Genomic DNA, 22,092 nt, shown 5'->3' on the forward strand with positions numbered 1-22,092 from the left:
ACCCTAGATGGGGCAGAGGACTGCACCGAAGCAAAAGTTGTATCAGGGAGCTACAGTCCCTTGAACTGGAATTGGTTGAAGAGAACAAACTGAACTGGGTGATGAGCAGGTCACGAGGGCCGTTCCAGTGACATTCAGGAATACATTAAGGGCCTGATTTACTAAGCTTACTTTTTCCCCTTAGACAAGGAAGATAAAAAGCACTAAGGGGCCCTTTTACTAAGCTGCGGTAAAAGGTGGCCTGTGCTATTACTAACATATGGGTTTCCCACGTGCTGAGGCCAACTTCTAATGTGGCAGTAAAATGGCCAGTTTTTGTAAATTGGCAATAATTGCTGCACACTAATTTTTCCATTAGTGAGTGGCCATTAGCGCGTGAGCCCTTAACTACACCTATTTTCTAGGTGCTAAGGGCTAACACACTAATCACATGCTAACCCATTAGCATTGAACACACCCACTCTCCGCCCTCCAAAAATGTCCCCAGCACTACAAAATAAGTGTATCTATGAAAAATAATGGTTCCCCCCCCCCCCACCATTCAGAAGGGAATATTAGAAATCAAATGTTAGTACGTAAAATAAGATGGAAATGGATAAATGCTTGTCTGCCCTATCTGTTGAAATGCTGAACTGACCACTTAAGGCCTCATTAGTAAGTAATATTCTTACCAGATGCTGGAAATTATCACTAGACATGGACATGTCTGAAAGAGAACAGGGAACTGAAAGCAATGTATGCCTTTAGCTTGCATGTCTGAGCACACAGGTGCAGTATGAAATAATGTATGTTAGTTGCAAAAGACGACTTCTTTTTTATTATAGCCAGATTCTTTCTACTGGAATGGTTCACGGTTGTTGAACATTGTCCCCCTCTAACTTGTAGATTTAAGAAGAATGTAATATAATGTAAGCAGAATATAACTTAGCCAATGATTTTTCATAGTTTGTGTCCTGTGATTTATGATGTAAACCTATTGACCTGTAACTTATGACTTAATACTTTTCACCAATAAAACAGAGCAGAGGACCGGAAGGATATGAGACAGGCTTGGGTGAGCTCACTGCAATTAAATATGGCCTGAGACTTTCAGAAGCTTCTGTATATCCTGACTACAACCTCTAGTCTCCTGTGACTTTTTCCCTTGGCTTCTCTCAGGAAGGAAGAAAGGATTGGGGGTTGTTGCTTGATCAGGAGAGTTCCACAAGCAATCAGGAAGCGTGCATATATGCCAAAACTACCACGGAATGCCTCAACACGCCCCGTGATAGGCTTTTTTAACCTGCGGTAGGCACACATTGAGTGCTTACCATAAATTAGTAAAAAGGCCCTTAAACGGATTATTGCATCTTAGATCAGATTTGCACCTTCAGCAAGGGTTATCTCAATCTAAAACCTGAAGATAAACAAAAGCACATATGTATTTAGCTGAATAAATCTTTGTGGGCATGTTCAAAGGAATCAGAGAGAATAAACTGTTTATAGTGGTCCCTCCTCCTAAGCTCGAAATATAATTTTCAATGCCTTGACAATTTTTTTTCTACCTTGAAACATCTCTTTCTACAACACTTACTGCTTAGGTCTTTGCCCCTATAATCCCTCCAAAGCCAAAAAGATATGGTGAAGCGAGCCCTCAGACTGGACACCTACGTCATAATGAAACCAAAGACCTTAATGAACATTACTTGACTCTTCCTCCCCTCTCCCTCTCTAAGACCCCCCCAAATCCAACCTACCATACATGTACTTCATCCCACCACAATATCACTTTGTATTATTCACACCATGTATTTGTTCATACCAGAATCGGCTATCGCCGTTAACAGTAATATGTAAGCCACATTGAGCCTGCAAATAGGTGGGAAAATGTGGGATACAAATGTAACAAATAATAATAATAATAAACATATATTAATATGTACACAAAGACCGACACTGCTGACCTGATCCAGGAATAGTATGTTCAGTGACAGCCATTATCCAACTAGGATGATTCAAGAAAATATTGACGAAGGGTTACTGCATCCTATTTCGGGATATCCGAGACGGACGTGGAAGTCTCTCAAATGATTGGCTGCCACTGTCAACAACTGCTCTTAGCAAATCTTCATCTGCCATGCTATCATGCCTTGAAGAACATGACTGATAGACATTATATAGTGCAGGGGTGACCAACATAAGCCCTTGTCCAGTTGGGTTTTCAGGATTTCCCTAATGAATTCACATGAGATCTGCACACAATGGAGGCAGCACATGCAAATAGATATCATGCATATTCGTTGGGGAAATCCTGAAAACCCAACTGGGTTGCGGTCTTCAAGGACCAAGGTTAAACACCCCTAGTGTACAGCATCAAGCACAAGCCCAGCCAGTCAACACCCATCTCCTGCAACCAGGCCCATTGTTCCTGTCACCAAATCTCAACCCATCACCACAGAAAGAGAAGACAGGACTATCACGTACAAGTTCTGTGATTACATTTACATCTAGGTTTAGTCAGTTGATGATTATGTGACAGTGAAGTATGTGCTAAACTAAAAGCATGGTGCTTGCTTCCATTAGTCTTAAGGATTAGTGTTAGGAATTATAAAAAATTATAGGAACCTTTAATGTTGCTTGCTATTTATTTGTATTGATCAGCTAAATAAGTCATTATATTTTATAGACTCCTGATTGTCAGTATTTATCAGTAAATAAGTAGATAAAAGGGGATTGTTGAGCCTTGGGCCATATCTATGGTGTGACTCTAGAAATGTAATTATCTATACACCGATCTGTTACCACCCCTACAGGTTCCTTCCTGGTTACAAGATCTGTGACAAATAAAACAGAATTACAAATTCTTCTATACTTTAATTTACACTGAGTACTATCAAAATGGAAGTCTCACTTTATAAGTTTTGAGTTATTAGGACTATACAGCTCTTTAGGGAAGTAGCTGCTCGCTTCAGATACTGTATATGCAGGGTTTCCTCTGTTGACAGCCTATGCACAAAGCCATTAAATAACAGCTATTCTTGGTGAACTATAACTGCTAATCACTTATAATAGAGATATTTGATACATTACCTTGCATCAAGTTGTAATCTGGTCTTTATTAGCCAAATGGGATTGGTGGCTGTTATTGCAGTAAAACCTAAATAAATATCTCAAAATTAGTTTTAACATAAGAGAGAGAGAAAAAAAAGTATAAGCACACAAAAAAAAGTCTAATATGCAATACTGGGATAATAGTAAAGGAGAGGAAGATTTTGATTAAACTGTTTAGAAATACAGAAAGGGTAGTAGCTATGCAGGCTTCAATAGACATTTTATGACTTTTACAAGTCCACAGAGCCAATGAACTCTCTTCTAGTTTATCATTTCGCAAGTATCTTAAAGAAGAAAATAGAATTAAATCCAAACTCCGTTGGAACTTCTTCCCTTTATCCCCTTAATCTACTTACAAGTAGCCCAATTTTAACTCATTTCACAATAGGTTTCTAGGGTGTAATAAGACTAATTAAAATCAAGCACATTTAAATACAACAGGAACAATCTTAAAAAGCAATGAAGTTCTGTACAGGGTTTTATTATCCAAGATAACATCTAAGTATATAAATATCTGCTGCCAAGGTGTGGCAGAGAGACATTAATATCCAAAACCCCTCTTAAAATGGTTAACTTATTAACATGAATTCTGGATATCAATAAAAAAAGATTTAGAGAATAAAGATTGTTGCTTGGCCCCATGAATACTTGTACAAGCATACAAACATTTCTAATGTTAGACTATGATACCACATTACAAGACAGTATCTGTTTCAGTTGAGGCTAAATGCTTTTTGGTCTTCCTGAAAACAAAAGAGCACCTCATACCTGCACAACCATCTGAGACAGAAGGGCAAGGTAAAGGGTACCCTGAAGTACCACAAAGGGGACTGATGTAATATACAAAACATTCCCACTTCACAGGTGGTAAAACCTGAAAAACAGGGCTAGGAGGTAGCTGTACTGGAAATTTGCTTCTAAAATGCAAATATCCAGAATGTTTGCACTTGCATACCTCCCAAGACAATGTATATGAAACATCTGTACTACTGTACAGTCGTGACAGTTTACTTAGGCGTCAGAGTCCTCAATATTCACAAAGTGCAGCAAACCAGGTGTCAGCATGCATATTCATGAAATACATTCAGGTATACAACAATAAAATCATTACAGCACAGCTTGCATACTAGTTACTTTGTTCAATGTGTGCTGAAGTTTAAAATGTTGAGAACAAAATAGAAATGGCAAGGGATCTTAACTGTTTTAACGTTCACCTAATGTTTAAGAATAGTGATTGAACTGATTAAATCCTTAATATTTCTCTGCCATATTGTATAATTAATCAAATTAAAGTGAACTGTGTCCTGAAGTTCTAATCAACACATACATCTGGTACTTGAAAAAAGTTTGAGTGAAAGTGATAAAATTTTGAACCCTAACAAACATGACAGATTCAAAACCTAGTTAAAGCGAGTCTGCATACATCTATAAGTCTGGAGTTTCATGAGTGACAATTAAGACTTCCTTCTGAATAAAGCCAACTCCCCAAAGTAGAATATATTCTCTATATACCAATATTTTTGTGGTAATAAACATCTGACTGGCACATCAAGCTCAATATGCCATTAATCCTTAAGTCATTACTGATAAATCACATTTAGGTCTGCCATAGATTAATTTATGAATGGTAACAGATTTGATCAATCTTTAATCAGACAAAGTGATACATAGCCTGTGGGAATCAAGAAAAATGGGCCATTTTAAGCTATCAATTTTGGAAAATAATTTAAGTAAATTTAATTTGTGTATTTACATAAGGGAGTAGTTTGTGCCTTGTGAATAGCAACTCCCCTCCTAAGAAATCAAATCAAGCCCTGTGCATGAGAGGTTTGTCATTTCTAGCATCTCATCATTTTGATGCAATTCATCTTTCATCAGCAATTACCCAACATATAGGCAATTATAATTATGTGGCCTCTCTATGCCACTTAATGAACAAGAGCTTAAAAGCTTTTTCATTTTCACCATATGTCTAGTTTCCAACCCTTACAATATTTTATTATCTTATTTTGTATTTAAAAATATTCTAAATTTGATATGTGATATATCTTGCTTCAAGTATTTTACATACAGCAGCAAGTTTTTGGCTATTAAACTAATAATTTGGTGTACACATTAAAAATACAAGAAAACTTTTTTCTTTTTTGCAGAGTTTGTTCACTCACCACCATTAATACAAATTACAAAATTTAAAGTGCTAAATCTCTCATGAGATGTTCAAGCTGGGTAAAAAAACAAGAGGTAAAGGGACTTTTAGACATGATTCCCATTTTCTGTACGGGAAATAGGCACTTCAGTTTCTGTTGCCAAAAACAAGCAAGCTATTTTGATACAATCAAAATTATATTTGAAATTTGGCCAATGCCCTCTCATCGTGGGCTCAACTACTTATGGGGCAAGTTTCCTGTAGGAAGCTATATGGAACTTGTTTCAGAATACCTGTATCAAATATCAAGAAGGATTAGGGGAATACACAGGGTAAGGAGGAGTTGGGAGGCATCTTGAAGCATTATTGGAGAGCACTCTTAAGTAGGCAGATGCTTTAAAATGCTGCTTCGGCAGTACCTATGTCATTTATTAATGGCATTACAGAAGGATATACTGCACAGCATTTGTAATCAGACAAAACACTTTTAAAATGTTGGTCCAAAACACAAAATGTATTATTTGTACTTAAAAATCAGAGTTAAAGTTGCATTTAAGGAATATTTTTTTTTTTTTTTTTACAAAGGAAAGCATTTAGAGGGCAACCCATACTTCTGCCATACTCTTACAATCATAGTAGATGACAGAAAAAGAACACTAACCTATCCAATCTGCCTAGTTATTCCTACCCACACTGCTAAGGATATAAGTGTGAATGCTTATAGGATATTGCGCTTCATCCAAATTAATTCCTGTCTTCTTCCTCTTTAGTTTTTTTTTTTTTGTTACATTTCTACCCCGCGCTTTCCCACTCATGGCAGGCTCAATGTGGCTTACATGGGGCAATGGAGGGTTAAGTGACTTGCCCAGAGTCACAAGGAGCAGCCTGTGCTTGAAGTGGGAATTAAACTCAGTTCCCCAGGACCAAAGTCCACCACCCTAACCACTAAGCCACTCCATTCATCCTGGTCAAATAAGCATGCAAATCACCATAATCCACCACAGACCCCCTCTACCCCCCCCACCCCCCCCCCCCCCCCCCCCCAATGTCTTACCATCAAGCATGGTAATAAATATGACAGCTATCAAACCCGGTGGAGCTGTTGCCCTAACCTTTGATCTCCCAGGCTCCAAAAGACCTTGCTTGACAGTAGTTGATTAATATCTTGGTTTTATTAGTTTTTATCATGATGCTGTCCCTTACTTTACAATATTTCCATCTATTTGATTAAAACAAATCTGCTTGCAAACCCAAAATTTAAACCCCTGTATCAATACTCTATTGTAGGAAAGCAACTTCTTACTGCAAATATCTGTATTGAAAGAAATTACCTATGCAATTTGAGTAATTGGTAATTGTTGCTCCTATGCATTTCATATTGAAATAAATTTTTTAAAAAACAGCTAAGATCCCAAGTATTCCTATTCTGGATTGGCCAAAACATGTGTATCAGATGGCTTGCTTATGCTTAAAATGACAACACAGAAGACAATTTTAATAAAGAACAAATATATGCAATACAAGCTGTAGCATCTTAAAGATGCAGCTCTACATTTTGTTGGACAAAAAAATATCTAGCTGCTAATTAAAGGGCTCTTCTATTAGTCAATGGTGTTTAATCCTAACAGCCACCAGTGAAAGGTATTCTCTACCTTTCCCTGAGCTGCATTAAAATACACAATGAATTAAAAATTGATACCTATTTCAAGACACTTTTATATTGCATTAAATATAGAAGAGGAATCGCTTTACTTGATTTACAAGATATTATTTCTTTTTATTTTATTGCTATTTTTATTTTTTTTACAAACCCGAAGTGCAGTTCTTACACTAGAGGCTGCAAAGAGATGCTCAGTTCAGTACTCACGAGGTTTAAGTTAGTCCATATTTCTGCAGGAAGTGACCTGCGGATGGGGAGCATGAGATGATACGATCTCACTCTTTTCACGGGAGAAATGTACAGTAAATGCCTAAAATAGACACAGGCTTTTCTGTATCATAACAACAAGCAGTGACCTCAGACAGATGAGTACAAACAAATCCAAGAAGGAGGATTTTCTGAATTTGTTACTGCAGTCTAACTTTTCCAGGTTAAGAATTGTCTGTTCTTATTTTTAAAAAATATTTACGTAGAAAACAAAAATGTTAACAGGTCACAGAATAAAGTAATTGCAAATTTTGAGTACTGAATTTTCTGCTATTTGCAGCAATGAAAAAGCTGTAAAGCTAAAATACTTACCTAAATTAAAAAAAAAAATTAAACACACTCGTAACCTCCCTCAAAGGCTAACCTTGTCAACCAGAAATAAATAAGCAACTCATCTTATAACCTAAGAATCATTTCCCAACTTTCATTCAAGATGTTATGACAGAACAAAGAATCTCAGGGGCAAGTGTACAATGTATGGGGGATGGTACAATTAGAGATTGTTATTAAAATATATACTTTCTACTACGAAACAACATTCCTGGCTAAAATTTCTACAATTTAACAGAACAGAAATAAAAGGTTGAGTCAGACTCTGCACCCCACTTCCCTACAAGACTGGGTCAACTTTCTATCATCTTAGAATTGTATTTACAACATACAGTATGTACTGAATGAATCTAGTTCCAGTTTTGTCAAAATTAAGGAACACAATATTTTGACAATTTAATATACCAAGCTATGTTCACAAATTGCAAATTCTGAAAGAACAGGAAATATATTGAGTGGTTTACACATACTAAAGTTCACAAAACTGCAAACTTTGTTGAGTACAGATTATTTTATATATTATGGGGGTCTTTTACTAAGGTGCGCTGGCATTTTTAGCTGGCAATAAATGAGCCACCCATAGGAATACAACGGGAATCTCGGAATTTAGCGACAGCTGATTTTTAGTGCAAGGTAAAAACGCTAGTGAACCTTAGTGAAGGCTCCCTTATGTGTATTCACACAACACTCTGTAAAAACCTCATAGCCCTTTAGAAATTATAATTAACATTAGTAGTAGTAATACTGCCTGCTAAAACGTCATAAAACCCAACATGGCCATGTTTCACCCATATGATGTGCCAATGTTCAAAGTACACTATAACCACAGTAACATAGCAGATGCCAGCAGACATGTACGGTCCCATCCAGTCTGCCCAAACAAAGACATAAAACAAACAAAAAACATGAATACAAGATGTAAATTTGCAAACTATTAAAGTATAAAATAATGTAGAGATGATAAATAACAATGACTGAACTGCTTAACTGTTGTCAATTTTCATTGATACTTTCCTACATCCAATAATCCCGACCATTCCTTCATATATTAGACATTTGCACACGATTCAGATTTTGGAAAATACTCATTTTACCCACCATGTGATTTTACCTGTCACCCTGGATATCAATTTATTCTATACTAACAGCCCCCCAAGATGCGGTAATTGATTGATACAAGAAGTCTTCAATAATAGGGCTCCACCAGTTTGAGTTCTAACTGAATTTACTGTAGCTAAAACTGCAATGATTAACAATTTCTTTAAGTTTATGGTACCCTTTTTCCAACAATAAAAGGAACCAACAAGGGTGCCAATGTGGCACCTGATCTGGCCAACTTTTGGGTTGCTGATTTTGAAAAGAAATGTCTCATAATCATCTATTTATAGCTCATGTCCTGCTGTGGAAATAAAAATATTGTTGACATATCATCCGAATGAAGAAAATAAGAAGCAACATAAGCACTGGCAAGTTAGATGCAAAATACTGATACTACTACTACTACTTAGCATTTCTATAGCGCTGCCAGGGTTACGCAGCGCTGTACAAGTTTAAACATGGGGAAGGACAGTTCCTGCTCAAGAGAGCTTACAATCTAAAGGTAGCAAACTATGTAGTCAGTGTAGGTATCATGAATGGGGAAGGTGGTTAGGTACCAAAAGCAAGGGAGAAGAGATGGGCTTTGAGTAAGGACTTGAAAATGGGCAGGGAGGGCGCATGGGGTATGGGCTCGGGAAGTCTGTTCCAGGCATAAGGTGATGCGAGGCAGAAGGGGCGGAGTCTGGAGTTAGCAGTGGTGGAGAAGGGCACAGATAGGAGTGATTTGTCCTGAGAGTGGAGGTTACGGGTGGGAACATACGGGGAGAGGAGGGTAGAGAGGTAATGGGGGCTGCAGATTGAGTGCACTTGAAGGTCAATAGGAGAAGCTTGAACTGTATACGGTAGCGGATCGGGAGCCAGTGAAGCGACTTGAGGAGAGAGGTGATATGAGAGTAAAAATACTGATAAAGAAGGCTATAAGAAAATATGAAGAAAAACTTGCCACATAGTAACAACTTTTTCAGGTTCATCAGAGGCAGAAAGCCTGTGAGGGACTCTATGGGACCATTAGATCATGAAGGAGCAAAAGAGGCACTCAGGGAGGACAAGGCCATAGCGGAGAGATTGAATGAATTCTTTGCTTCGGTCTTTCTATTACACTTTTGAGCTACTGGCCTTAGGTTCCATCTATACAGCCATTTGGTTTTCAACTTTTTTGCATTGTCAAAGGAGACATTTTTTTTTTTGCTAGGTCCTTAGAGAACATACACTGATTAGCTCTTAAGGAGTTTTGCCCTCCATCAGAGCTGAGAGAGTCTGTTTTTTGTGGATAACAGCAAATATCTCCATTTAATTGTCTGGATACCCCAATAGATTTTTTTTTTTAAACTTTAACTTATTTCAAATATAACTTACAAGCATGAAACTTAAAAAAAGAAAGGAAAAGATGAGATATAATATTTATCAAAGAAAAAGGATACAACTAAGTACAATTAACTACCACATTTATTCCAGAAGCCCACAATAAGAGAGGGGCACAGAGTTAACACAAACCATAAGAAATATTAATAATAACAAACACTCTTATCCAGTGAAATATCACTATACTATGCTCAAAAAAAAGACCGCTTCAAAATATGAGATGGGCTCAAATCCTTGGGCTAACTATGAACAGCGGATATTCTATTAGTAACAAACATTGTCAATTGCTGGGGGTCAAAGAATATACAATTCTGATCTCCAATTTTAATCAGATATTTACAGGGAAAGCAAAGGAAAAAACACCACCTAACTTTTGAACTTTAGGATGAAACAAAAACTGTTGCCACCTCTTCTGTGTTAATTTGGAAACATCAGGAAAAATACATATACAGGAATTCATATACACACAGTCCTTAACTTTGAAAAACATTCACATCAGCCAGTCTCTATCCGATTCCACTGCTAACATTACTAGCAGTGTTGCAGTTGTATGAGAACCAGCAGAATCAGATCTTTCCAAAAACTAAGTCCAAACTACCCATAGTTAGGAGATTGCAAATGCTCCTCATCAACTTTTTCCTTTGCTGTGGGAAGATAAAACGCTCTAGCAATAGGTGGAATATTCTCTGCTGGAATATTTTAAGACATAATCAGAAAGTTCTTAAAATAGATCTTGTGGGGAGAAATTAGGTATTCTTGGAAAGTTCAATACTCTGACATTTTTCTTACATATAACATTCTCAAGGTGCTCCAATTTCCTATGCATGTCCATAAAGTCGGTCACAAAAAGATCCCCACATTGCTGCACTACTTTCAAAGAGTCCTCAACAATGCACACTCGTTTCAAGAAGCTTAATTCCTGAGCCTGCCCAGCTGTATTTTGTAATGTTTCTACTAGATTATCATTTATAGTCTACTGTGTGGAGAGAGACTGCTCCAACAAAGAGCGGTCTCCTTCCCATAAGGACTCAAAATTGAATGTAGTAGGTTTTTTTTTGTTGTTGTTACATTTGTACCCCACACTTTCCCACTCATGGCAGGCTCAATGCGGTGGGCAATGGAGGGTTAAGTGACTTGCCCAGAGTCACAAGGAGCTGCCTGTGCCGGGAATCGAACTCAGTTCCTCAGTTCCCCAGGACCAAAGTCCACCACCCTAACCACTAGGCCACTCCTCCAAAGCAGTCTTCAATTCACTCAGGCTAGGAGAAACAGCCAGACTTCTTCAAAGAAACTTCAACTCCATCTTGTTCCTTAACCAGGGATTCCACCCCGATTGGGGGGCATGGCCGAGTTCCTCCATTCTCTTCCTTAAATGCCGAGAAGACTGAAGACTACACTGCTTCTTGCCTTGATAGAGATGACCCAGCGGCTATCATACTTGGCAGCGGCGGTGGTATTCGGGCATCTGGGCTCAGAGAAAATTCCGGCTCAGACTGGATCAGCGAGCCTCCTTCCGTCCACGAAACCAGTAGCAAGCTGCTTGGAGTAATTGGCGTTCCCGGGCACATAAAGGTATCCATCTGGCCCCCATACTGGTGTCGAAGACTGCGCAGGAATCTGCTTAACCTTACAATTACGCTCCATATACCCCCAAAAAACCCCAGTTCTCAAGGAAACTGGAAGGTAAGTAGGAGGTCAACACCAGCGTGTCTGGTCACAGCACCATCTTCACTCCGCCCCCAAAACTTCCCTGCTGATACCCTGATAGTTTTGAACTTTTCTAATGTTATTTACCCCTGAAGCAGCTCAGTGTGGCAAAATGTGGTCCACATCGGGTTATTTGATCAATAAAGAGATTGTAACCTATACCATTCCATAACCCACGGTTTGTGCCATCTACCATTGAAACAGGATATTTAGGGAATACAAATAAAGAGGTTTCAGCTAAAGTTAAAGCCAGGAGTATTTAAGGTGAGAGCAAATAATGAAAACCATCCCCGACAACTTCAAAGCAGCTTGTAGATGCAAGGAAAAAACACAATTTGAAGTGTCTATATACAAATGCTAAAAGCCTAAAAAATAAGATGGGAGAGTTAGAGTATATAAAACTAAATTGAAAGGTAGATATAATAGGCATCTCACAGAAGGAGGACAATCAATGAGACACTGTGTTTACAGGGTACAAATTGTATCGCAATGATAGAGTGGATCAAATTGGAGGGGGAGTTGCACTATATATATACTAGGACTAGGGGGCATGTGATGGAACTACAGTGTAGTAAATTTAAAACAAATCGGAGAAAATGTTTCTTCACCCAACGCATAATTAAACTCTGGAACTCGTTGCTGGAGAACGTGGTGAAGGCGGTTAGCTTAGCAGAGTTTAAAAAGGGGTTAGACAGTTTCCTAAAGGACAAGTCCATAAACCACTACTAAATGGACTTGGGAAAAATCCACAATTCCAGGAATTTCATGTATAGAATATTTGTACATTTGGGAAGCTTGCCAGGTGCCCTTGGCCTGGATTGGCCACTTTCGTGGACAGGATGCTGGGCTCGATGGACCCTTGGTCTTTTCCCAGTGTGGCATTACTTATGTACTTATATATATATGTTAAAGAGGGAATTGAATCAAACAAAACAACATTCTACATGAAACAGCAGAGGGAATCCTTGTGGACAGAAATTCCACATGGAGTATACTGATAGGTCTGTACGACCATCAGCCAGAACAGAATAGACAGATGAAGAAATGTTTACAGAAAATAGGAAGGCTGGCAAACAGTAAAATAATGGGTGATTTCAATTACCCCAATACTGACTGGATAAATGTTATATCAGGGAGCATTAGGGAGATAAATTCCTAGAGGTAATAAATGACTGCTTCTTGGAGCAAATGGTCCAGGAACCAACAAGGGGGTGGGGTGGGGACTATTTTACATCTAGTCCTTAGCGGAATGCATGGCATAGTACGAGAGATAACGGTGTTGGGTCCACTGGGAAATAGAGCTCATAACATGATCACATTTGAGCTAATATCTGCAGTGAAGTTGCAAAGGAAATTTACTGTAGCAGCATTTAATTTTCAAAAGGGAGACTATGATAAAACGAGAAAACTGGCTAAAAGAAGCTAAAAGGAGTGGCTGCAAAAGATTAGGACTTTAAATCAAGCACGGGTGTTGTTTAAAAACACCTTTTTGGAAGCTCAAACCAGATGTGTTCCATGTATTAACACAGGAGAAAAGAGGAGCAAACACCAGTCAGCATGGTTAAAAGGTGATGTGAAAAAGGCAATTAGAGCCAAAAGAGTATCCTTCAAAGAATGGAAAAAGGATCCAAATGAAGAAAATAAGAACTAGCATAAGCACTGGCAAGTTAGATGCAAATCACTGATAAAGAAGGCTAAAAGAGAATACAAAGAGAAACTTGCTACAGAGGAAATAACTGACAGGAACAACATTTTCAGGTACAGCAGAAGCAGAAAGCTTGTGAAGAAATCCATGGGAACCTTAGATCATAAAGGAGCAAAAGGGGTACTCAGTGAGGACAAGGCCACAGCAGACAGACTTAATGAATTCTTTGCTTCGGTCTTTACGGAGGAAGATGTAAGAGATCTATTTATACCAGAAATAGTTTTCAAGAGTGACGATGTGGAGGAAATAGAAGAAATCTTGGTGAACCTGGAAGAACAAAATTACAAACCACAGACAAACATGGCTTAATGGGACAGAGTCGACATGGATTTAGCCAAGGGAACTCCTGCCTCCCCAACTGCTTCATTCTTTTGAAGGTGTGAATAAACATGTGGATAAAGGTAAGCTGCTTGATGTAGTGTATCTAGATTTTCAGAAAGCTTCTCCATGAGAGACTCCTGAGAAAATTAGAGTCATAGCATATGAGGGAATTTTCTGTTGTAGATTAGGAATTGGTTATTGGACAGAAAACAGAGGGTAAGATTAAATGGACATTTTTCTCAGTGGAGGAAGGTAAATAATGGAGTGCCACAGGAATCTGTATTGGAACTGGTGCTATATAACATATTTATAAATGATCTGGAAATCAAAACAAGTGAGGTAATTAAATTTGGCCCTGCAGTAAGTGAACCACTAGCCATGCAGTCATTTCCTGAGGAAGCCCTTACTGCAGTTGATTTATGAGGCGGTGAGGGCTCCCGCTCTCACCCAGCAGTAAATGGGCAGCACATGGGGCTGATCGATTATCGCCAGGTAATTTTTATTTTCTAGCACCAGTGTTGGCATGCAGCAGAGGCTGGGACTACCGCTGAGCTCCTGCGGTAGCCCGGTGATAAGCCTGATTTGTCATGTGCCAAGGACCCTTACGGGATGTCACCCCCATATGAATAGAATATTGCAGGGTCTGTACTTTGGAACAGCTTGCCTGGCTATTTGAGAGTATGTGGGATTGTGGAGCAGTTTAGAAAAAAAATTGAAAACATTTTTTTTTTTTTTTTGTTAAGATGTGGAGTTGAGTTGCCTGTTAGATTTTTGTCCTGAAGATGAATAGTCTATTTTGTTGCCTGTTTTTATGTATGTATGTTCTTAATTATTCTCCACTTGTTGTAAGGGGATTATAAATTCTTAAATAAATATCACATTCAATTTTGATAAAGCTTTTCCCAAAGTACTCATCAAAATGTTAAAACATATTGGTGATAATGGGGAGCCTTATGGTATTCCACAGCTTAAAGACCAGGATTCATAATATTTTATTAAAATAAATTCCTCCAATATAGCAGACATATTTTAATTTCATTTAATATTTGTTACACATTGATTTGTATACATTCTTCAGTTCAACCACTGTTATTATCTGTACATTAATATTTTGTAATTTTACCTAGTAATGTATTTGTTTCTGGTTTTATGTCTTGGTTTGTAGTGTACTTTGACAACTTACACATTCTACAGGTCAAACAAACATGGCCAGGCTGCATATTATGATGAAGTTTTAGCAGGCATTGAATAAACTAAATGTATTTCTTCCAATAGATTTCCTTCTTTGGCACTGTTCTTTTTCATCCTGTCTGCCACAACACCTGCTTCACATCTTTTTAGTAGTACAGTGCCTCAGAAAAAGCTGTACAGTTGTACGTTTTCCACATAATGCTGTCTAAAAATGCCATTCAAAATACAGTGAAGTAGTTCCCCCCCATCTATACAACATACTCTACACTTTCATTATTTAAAAAAAATATATACAAAACTGTTCAAAATGTAATTAAGAGTAAGAAACCATACATAAAGCCTTGATTGCATAAGTCTATATACCCTGTCTTATGGCCAGGGCTCAATTTCTGGGGGAATGGCCTGGAATACAGCTCCAACACTTCTTTTCAGACTCCACAGCCACAGTAGTAGTGACGTTCTGCTCCAGTCATTCCTTTCCAGGCAGCCTGCAGGAAAGCTCAGAGGAGGTGGTGTGGAACAGACAAGGCAGAGAGGTTCTACTCCTTAATTCAAACCCTCTGCCAATTGGTGCGAGTGTGTTTATGCATATTTTGTGTTTGAAGGGGTACAGTTCATATCAGCATCTAAGACAGTCTCTTAAATAGTTCACACCCAGTCATGGCCTGTCTCCTCCTTCCTCCAGTGTTCCACTTTTTTTTTATTTTTATTATTATCTACAATTAAGCACCGCTTACGATCCATGATTGGTTAGGGCCTATTTGTGCCCAATCATAGTCATTAAACTTGTTCAACTATTCCTGGATGAAGGATCAAGCTGTTTCCATTGTCTGAAGTGAATCTGAAGCAAAAGTATAAAGATGCCAAACAAAGAACTGTTGAAAGCATTCTGGGATTCAAAGAAAAAAGATTGAGGGAAGGCTATAAGAAAATTTCAATGTGTTTGAATATCTCTTGGGCACTGTCAAGTCCACCACTGTAAAGTGCAAACAGTGTGGTACCACCAAGACACTGTCTTGAATAGCTCATCAAAATCAGTAGCTGAGTGTTAAAGAAACTACAGAGGAAGGCCAATGTGAAACATGACATTAAAGATCTGCTCAGGTCTCTGGCTGAGAGTAGGGGAAAATATAACAATATCATGATTATTCCACAAACATGGACTGTATGGGAGGGTAGCACGAAAGAAATCACTGCTGCAGAAAAAGCCATACGATATGCCACATAGTGTATACAAGAAAGAAACATTTAGGGGTCATTGATCTCAGACTACAAATCCTTCTCCTGCACATGTTTATAAAGGCAGTTAATAAAGCCCCCAAAATAAATGAATATGTTCAATGCAAAACTTTTTCAATGCTAAGTGATACTGAGGGTGCAAACACAGTATATCACCTAATCTACATTATGTTGCAGAGATGATTTGCAACAGTTGTGACAAGGAAGCTTATGAAGGTCAAGAAAAAGATGGATGGTAAATACAGACAGATCCTGGAGGAAATCCTGTTGCAATGTGCTGTAGATCTGGGGTTGGGGAGCACAAAGCAAAAAACTATAATGGACTAACTCAGCAAGATAAAGCGAACATCCTTATGTGGCCCAAAGTCCAAATTCTAAATCAAATATAAAATCCACCACAAGACTTAAAGACTGCAATACACAAATTAGCTAACCTAATAGAGCTTGTGCTATTCTGCCAAGAATGGGCAGAAACTGCATCATCCTGATATGCAAAGTTGAAGACACAACCCTTAAATGACTCATGGCTGTTACTGCTGCAAAAGACATTGCCACATTACTGAGTCACGAGGTGTGAAGATTTATACAATCAAGACTTTCTGGTTTCATATTAACTACCTTTTGAATTTTTCTATAATTGTTCATTCACATTGAAAGTATAAATTATGAGTGCAGATTGGTGAACACTAACTTCAATGCATTTTGAACTGCATTTTTTTTTAGATAGAAGAATGTAAAATGCACAAAGATGTAAAGACGTGGTACTACAATTTGAATTATTTCAGGTTCTAAGGGTGTGAAGCATTATGCACTTCTCAATTTAACTGTCAAGCCTCAAGAAACTACATTCCTACATTGAACAGAGCCTTGATGTTTGCCATAGCATTACTTGTTATTTTTTTATAAATGTAAAATTTAAATATTCCAAACAGTAAACCAGCATGAATTTTAAACCTGTAGTTTTACAAAGAGTTCCTTCATGAACTTGAATGGAATTTTGAAGTGAAACTCATACGTTTTAGAAGTTGTTTTCTATTGCGTTTTAGTCAAGACCAGTGGTTTTCTACCCTGCCATGAAGGCACACCTAACTAGTGTGCATTTATGGATATTCATAGTGAAAATGCATGAGGTATTTTTATACACTGTCTTCAAGGTAATCAAATATTTTTCATATTCACATTAAAGATATCCTAAAAAAAATATCCTGGCTGGATGAGTCTCCAAGAGAGATGACCACCGGTCTAAAGGTTTTTTTTTTTTAATGTTCTCTATTTTTCCAAGTCATTTATAACAAAACAAAAAAAAAAGCCTGCTTAAATCATTCTATGCACCCATCTGTATCTGTAACTTTATTCTGAAATTCTTATCCTATAATGTTAATGTGTACATGTTGCTATAACATTTTGTAAGCCACATTGCACCTGCAAATAGGTGGGAAAATGTGGGATACAAGGGCAGCAAATAAATAAATAAATAAATAAATTAATTACACATTTCAGTTTCTTCAACAGAAAATGCACTCAAACAAAAACAACATCCTTGAAGCTAGTTGCCTAATGGGGCAGGATTCACTCAATCTTGACTTTTTTGTCTCTGGACCTTGAAAACGTATCCAGCCAAACACAAAGACTGGCATATATCAAGAATTTTAAGAGCTACAAAGCTTTTGGATGTCATGGAAAATATGAATTTTTAACAAAGAGGAAGTTAAAACAGACCATTCTTTCAGAATAAAATCAAAGCTTTACACCCGGTAAAATTTAAAATTAGCATAATGTGCATCTTGAAAAATGATCCATTTTACACTGCTTTTTTTTTTTTAATTTCTAATAGGTACGTTTTTTGTTTTGTATACATAAATTTTAGAAATAATCAAGATTTAAAAAACAAAACAAAAAACGTAAAAAGGAGAGAGACCCCCCCCCACACACATGACCAAAAGATAGGTGTTTAGAAACCCCATTGGCGATGAGCTATGTTGTAAGATTATGACTGTGAACTAAATATAAAAAGCACAGAAACCAAACAGCAGCTATGAAGTTAAAAGTAAAATTCATAGGTCTTGCACATGTAGTGATTCATCAATAACGGACACATTAAACCAGTAGTACTAGCTAGCAACCTCAAAGTATCAGCTTGCCTCAATTTTTTTCTTTATCTTTTTTCACTATAATGTTAAAAACACACATTTAGAACACAAGGTTTTCCCTCTAAGTACCATTACTGTCCTTCAAAATATTATGGTGGTCACTCTAAAAATATCTTTCACAAATATCACTGCATGAATAAGACTGATAAAATCAGTGCCCACAATGTACCAAATTCTAAACAGTAGTAGCTAATAGTAGGAGTTTTGAAATGAGGAGCTTCAAAAATAAAATGACATTGGATTTGCTCTGAACTTCAACTACAACTACAACTAGTTGGTCACAAGGAGAAGTGGGCAAACCCTCAATTTTGCTGATTTGAGTTTTTTTACATCTAGTGCAGTGGATTTCAACCCAATCCTCAGGGACCATTTGGCTAGTCCGGTTTTCAGGATATCTACAATGAATATGCATGAGATTTTTGCATGTAATAGAGGAAGTACATGATAATTAGGGTTGGTCATGTAATGCGATTAATTGCATCAATATATATATATATATATATATATATATATATTGAACTTATACTAATAATTTTAACTCAATTAACTGTATCATGCTGCTCTCTCCTATAAAAAGGAAGAAAAATGGCAGAAAGCTGAATGTGAAAGATGTTCTAGGGAAAGAAGTGAAGAAGGGAGAAAGAGAGAAAAAAGAAATAGTGAAGAGAGAGGAGGCCCTGAAAATAGAGTTCAGAGCACTGACAGAGGAACAGAACCAGCGAAAGGGAATAAGATGATTAGAAAAATAAAATTACTGGAAAATAAAGGTAAGCAAAATGATTTTATTTTCAGTTTGGTAACTGAAGTACAATATGTCAATTTTGAGAGTTGACATCTGCAGTCTATATTTTGCACTATACATGTGAAAATGTGAGGGGGGGGACACTTTATGCGATAAACTGCGCAATTAAATGGGGTTTTTAATTGCAATTAATTATGCAATTAAAACCTTTAAGCGATGAACAGCCTTAATGATAAAGCGAATGCTACATACCTGTAGAAGGTATTCTCCGAGGACAGCAGGCTGATTGTTCTCACTGATGGGTGACGTCCACGGCAGCCCCTCCAATCGGAATCTTCACTAGCAAAGTCCTTTGCTAGCCCTCGCGCGCACCGCGCATGCGCGGCCGTCTTCCCGCCCGAAACCGGCTCGAGCCGGCCAGTCCAGTATGTAGCAAGACAATACTCTTAAGGGAAGACACAACTCCAAAGGGGAGGCGGGCGGGTTTGTGAGAACAATCAGCCTGCTGTCCTCGGAGAATACCTTCTACAGGTATGTAGCATTCGCTTTCTCCGAGGACAAGCAGGCTGCTTGTTCTCACTGATGGGGTATCCCTAGCCCCCAGGCTCACTCAAAACAACAACCATGGTCAATTGGGCCTCGCAACGGCGAGGACATAACAGAGATTGACCTAAAAAAATTTTACCAACTAACTGAGAGTGTAGCCTGGAACAGAACAAACAGGGCCCTCGGGGGGTGGAGTTGGATCCTAAAGCCCAAACAGGTTCTGAAGAACTGACTGCCCGAACCGACTGTCGCGTCGGGTATCCTGCTGCAGGCAGTAATGGGATGTGAATGTGTGGACAGAAGCCCACGTCGCAGCTTTGCAAATTTCTTCAATGGAGGCTGACTTCAAGTGGGCTACCGACGCAGCCATGGCTCTAACATTATGAGCCGTGACATGACCCTCAAGAGCCAGCCCCGCCTGGGCGTAAGTGAAGGAAATGCAATCTGCTAGCCAATTGGATATGGTGCGTTTCCCTACAGCCACTCCCCTCCTATTGGGATCAAAAGAAACAAACAATTGGGCGGACTGTCTGTGGGGCTGTGTCCGCTCCAAGTAGAAGGCCAATGCTCTCTTGCAGTCCAATGTGTGCAGCTGACGTTCAGCAGGGCAGGAATGAGGACGGGGAAAGAATGTTGGCAAGACAATTGACTGGTTCAGATGGAACTCCGACACGACCTTTGGCAAGAACTTAGGGTGAGTGCGGAGGACTACTCTGTTATGATGAAATTTGGTGTAAGGGGCCTGGGCTACCAGGGCCTGAAGCTCACTGACTCTACGAGCTGAAGTAACTGCCACCAAGAAAATGACCTTCCAGGTCAAGTACTTCGGATGGCAGGAATTCAGTGGCTCAAACGGAGGTTTCATCAGCTGGGTGAGAACGACATTGAGATCCCATGACACTGTAGGAGGCTTGACAGGGGGCTTTGACAAAAGCAAACCTCTCATGAAGCGAACAACTAAAGGCTGTCCTGAGATCGGCTTACCTTCCACATGGTAATGGTATGCACTGATTGCACTAAGATGAACCCTTACAGAGTTGGTCTTGAGACCAGACTCAGACAAGTGCAGAAGGTATTCAAGCAGGGTCTGTGTAGGACAAGAGCGAGGATCTAGGGCCTTGCTGTCACACCAGACGGCAAACCTCCGCCAATGAAAGAAGTAACTTCTCTTAGTGGAGTCTTTCCTGGAAGCAAGCAAGATGCGGGAGACACCCTCTGGCAGACCCAAAGAGGCAAAATCTACGCCCTCAACATCCAGGCCGTGAGAGCCAGAGACTGGAGGTTGGGATGCAGAAGAGCCCCTTCGTCCTGCGTGATGAGGGTCGGAAAACACTCCAATCTCCACGGTTCGTCGGAGGATAACTCCAGAAGAAGAGGGAACCAGATCTGACGCGGCCAAAAAGGAGCAATCAGGATCATGGTGCCTCGGTCTTGCTTGAGTTTCAACAAAGTCTTCCCAACCAGAGGAATGGGAGGATAAGCATACAGCAGACCCTCCCCCCAGTCCAGGAGGAAGGCATCCGATGCCAGTCTGCCGTGGGCCTGAAGCCTGGAACAGAACTGAGGGACTTTGTGGTTCACCTCGAGATGCGAAGAGATCCACCAAGGGGGTGCCCCACGCTTGGAAGATCTGGCGCACCACTTTGGAATTGAGCGACCACTCGTGAGGTTGCATAATCCTGCTCAGTCTGTCGGCCAGACTGTTGTTTACGCCTGCCAGATATGTGGCTTGGAGCACCATGCCGTTCCGGCGAGCCCAGGTCCACATGCTGACGGCTTCCTGACACAGGGGGCGAGATCCGGTGCCCCCCTGCTTGTTTACATAATACATGGCAACCTGGTTGTCTGTCTGAATTTGGATAATTTGGTGGGACAGCCGATCTCTGAAAGCCTTCAGAGCGTTCCAGATCGCTCGTAACTCCAGAAGATTGATCTGTAGATCGCGTTCTTGGAGGGACCAGCTTCCTTGGGTGTGAAGCCCATCGACATGAGCTCCCCATCCCAGGAGAGACGCATCCGTGGTCAGCACTTTTTGTGGCTGAGGAATTTGGAAGGGACGTCCCAGAGTCAAATTGGTCCAAATCGTCCACCAAAACAGGGATTCTAGAAAACTCGTGGACAGGTGGATCACGTCCTCTAGTCCCCCAGCGGCCTGATACCACTGGGAGGCTAGGGTCCATTGAGCAGATCTCATGTGAAGGCGGGCCATGGGAGTCACATGAACTGTGGAGGCCATGTGGCCCAGCAATCTCAACATCTGCCGAGCTGTGATCTGCTGGGACGCCCGCACCCGGGAGACGAGGGACAACAAGTTGTTGGCTCTCGTCTCTGGGAGATAGGCGCGAGCCGTCCGAGAATCCAGCAGGGCTCCTATGAATTCGAGGTTCTGCACTGGAAGAAGATGGGACTTTGGGTAATTTATCACAAACCCCAGTAGCTCCAGAAGGCGAATAGTCATCTGCATGGACTGCAGGGCTCCTGCCTCGGATGTGTTCTTCACCAGCCAATCGTCGAGATATGGGAACACGTGCACTCCCA

General features: G+C 39.5%; 1 protein-coding gene across 1 annotated transcript in view; it reads right to left on the bottom strand.

Moving 5' to 3' along the window:
* SLC25A36 (solute carrier family 25 member 36) overlaps positions 1-22,092 on the bottom strand; it is a 124,110-nt gene that overhangs the window by 23,011 nt on the left and 79,007 nt on the right. Inside the window, exon 5 of the mRNA XM_030217258.1 lies at positions 3,070-3,136. Within this exon, the coding sequence (XP_030073118.1) occupies positions 3,070-3,136 (67 nt within the window). The remainder of the gene's footprint in view (positions 1-3,069; positions 3,137-22,092) is intronic.

The sequence above is a fragment of the Microcaecilia unicolor genome, chromosome 10 (genome assembly GCF_901765095.1).
Source record: "Microcaecilia unicolor chromosome 10, aMicUni1.1, whole genome shotgun sequence".
Lineage (NCBI taxonomy): Eukaryota > Metazoa > Chordata > Amphibia > Gymnophiona > Siphonopidae > Microcaecilia > Microcaecilia unicolor.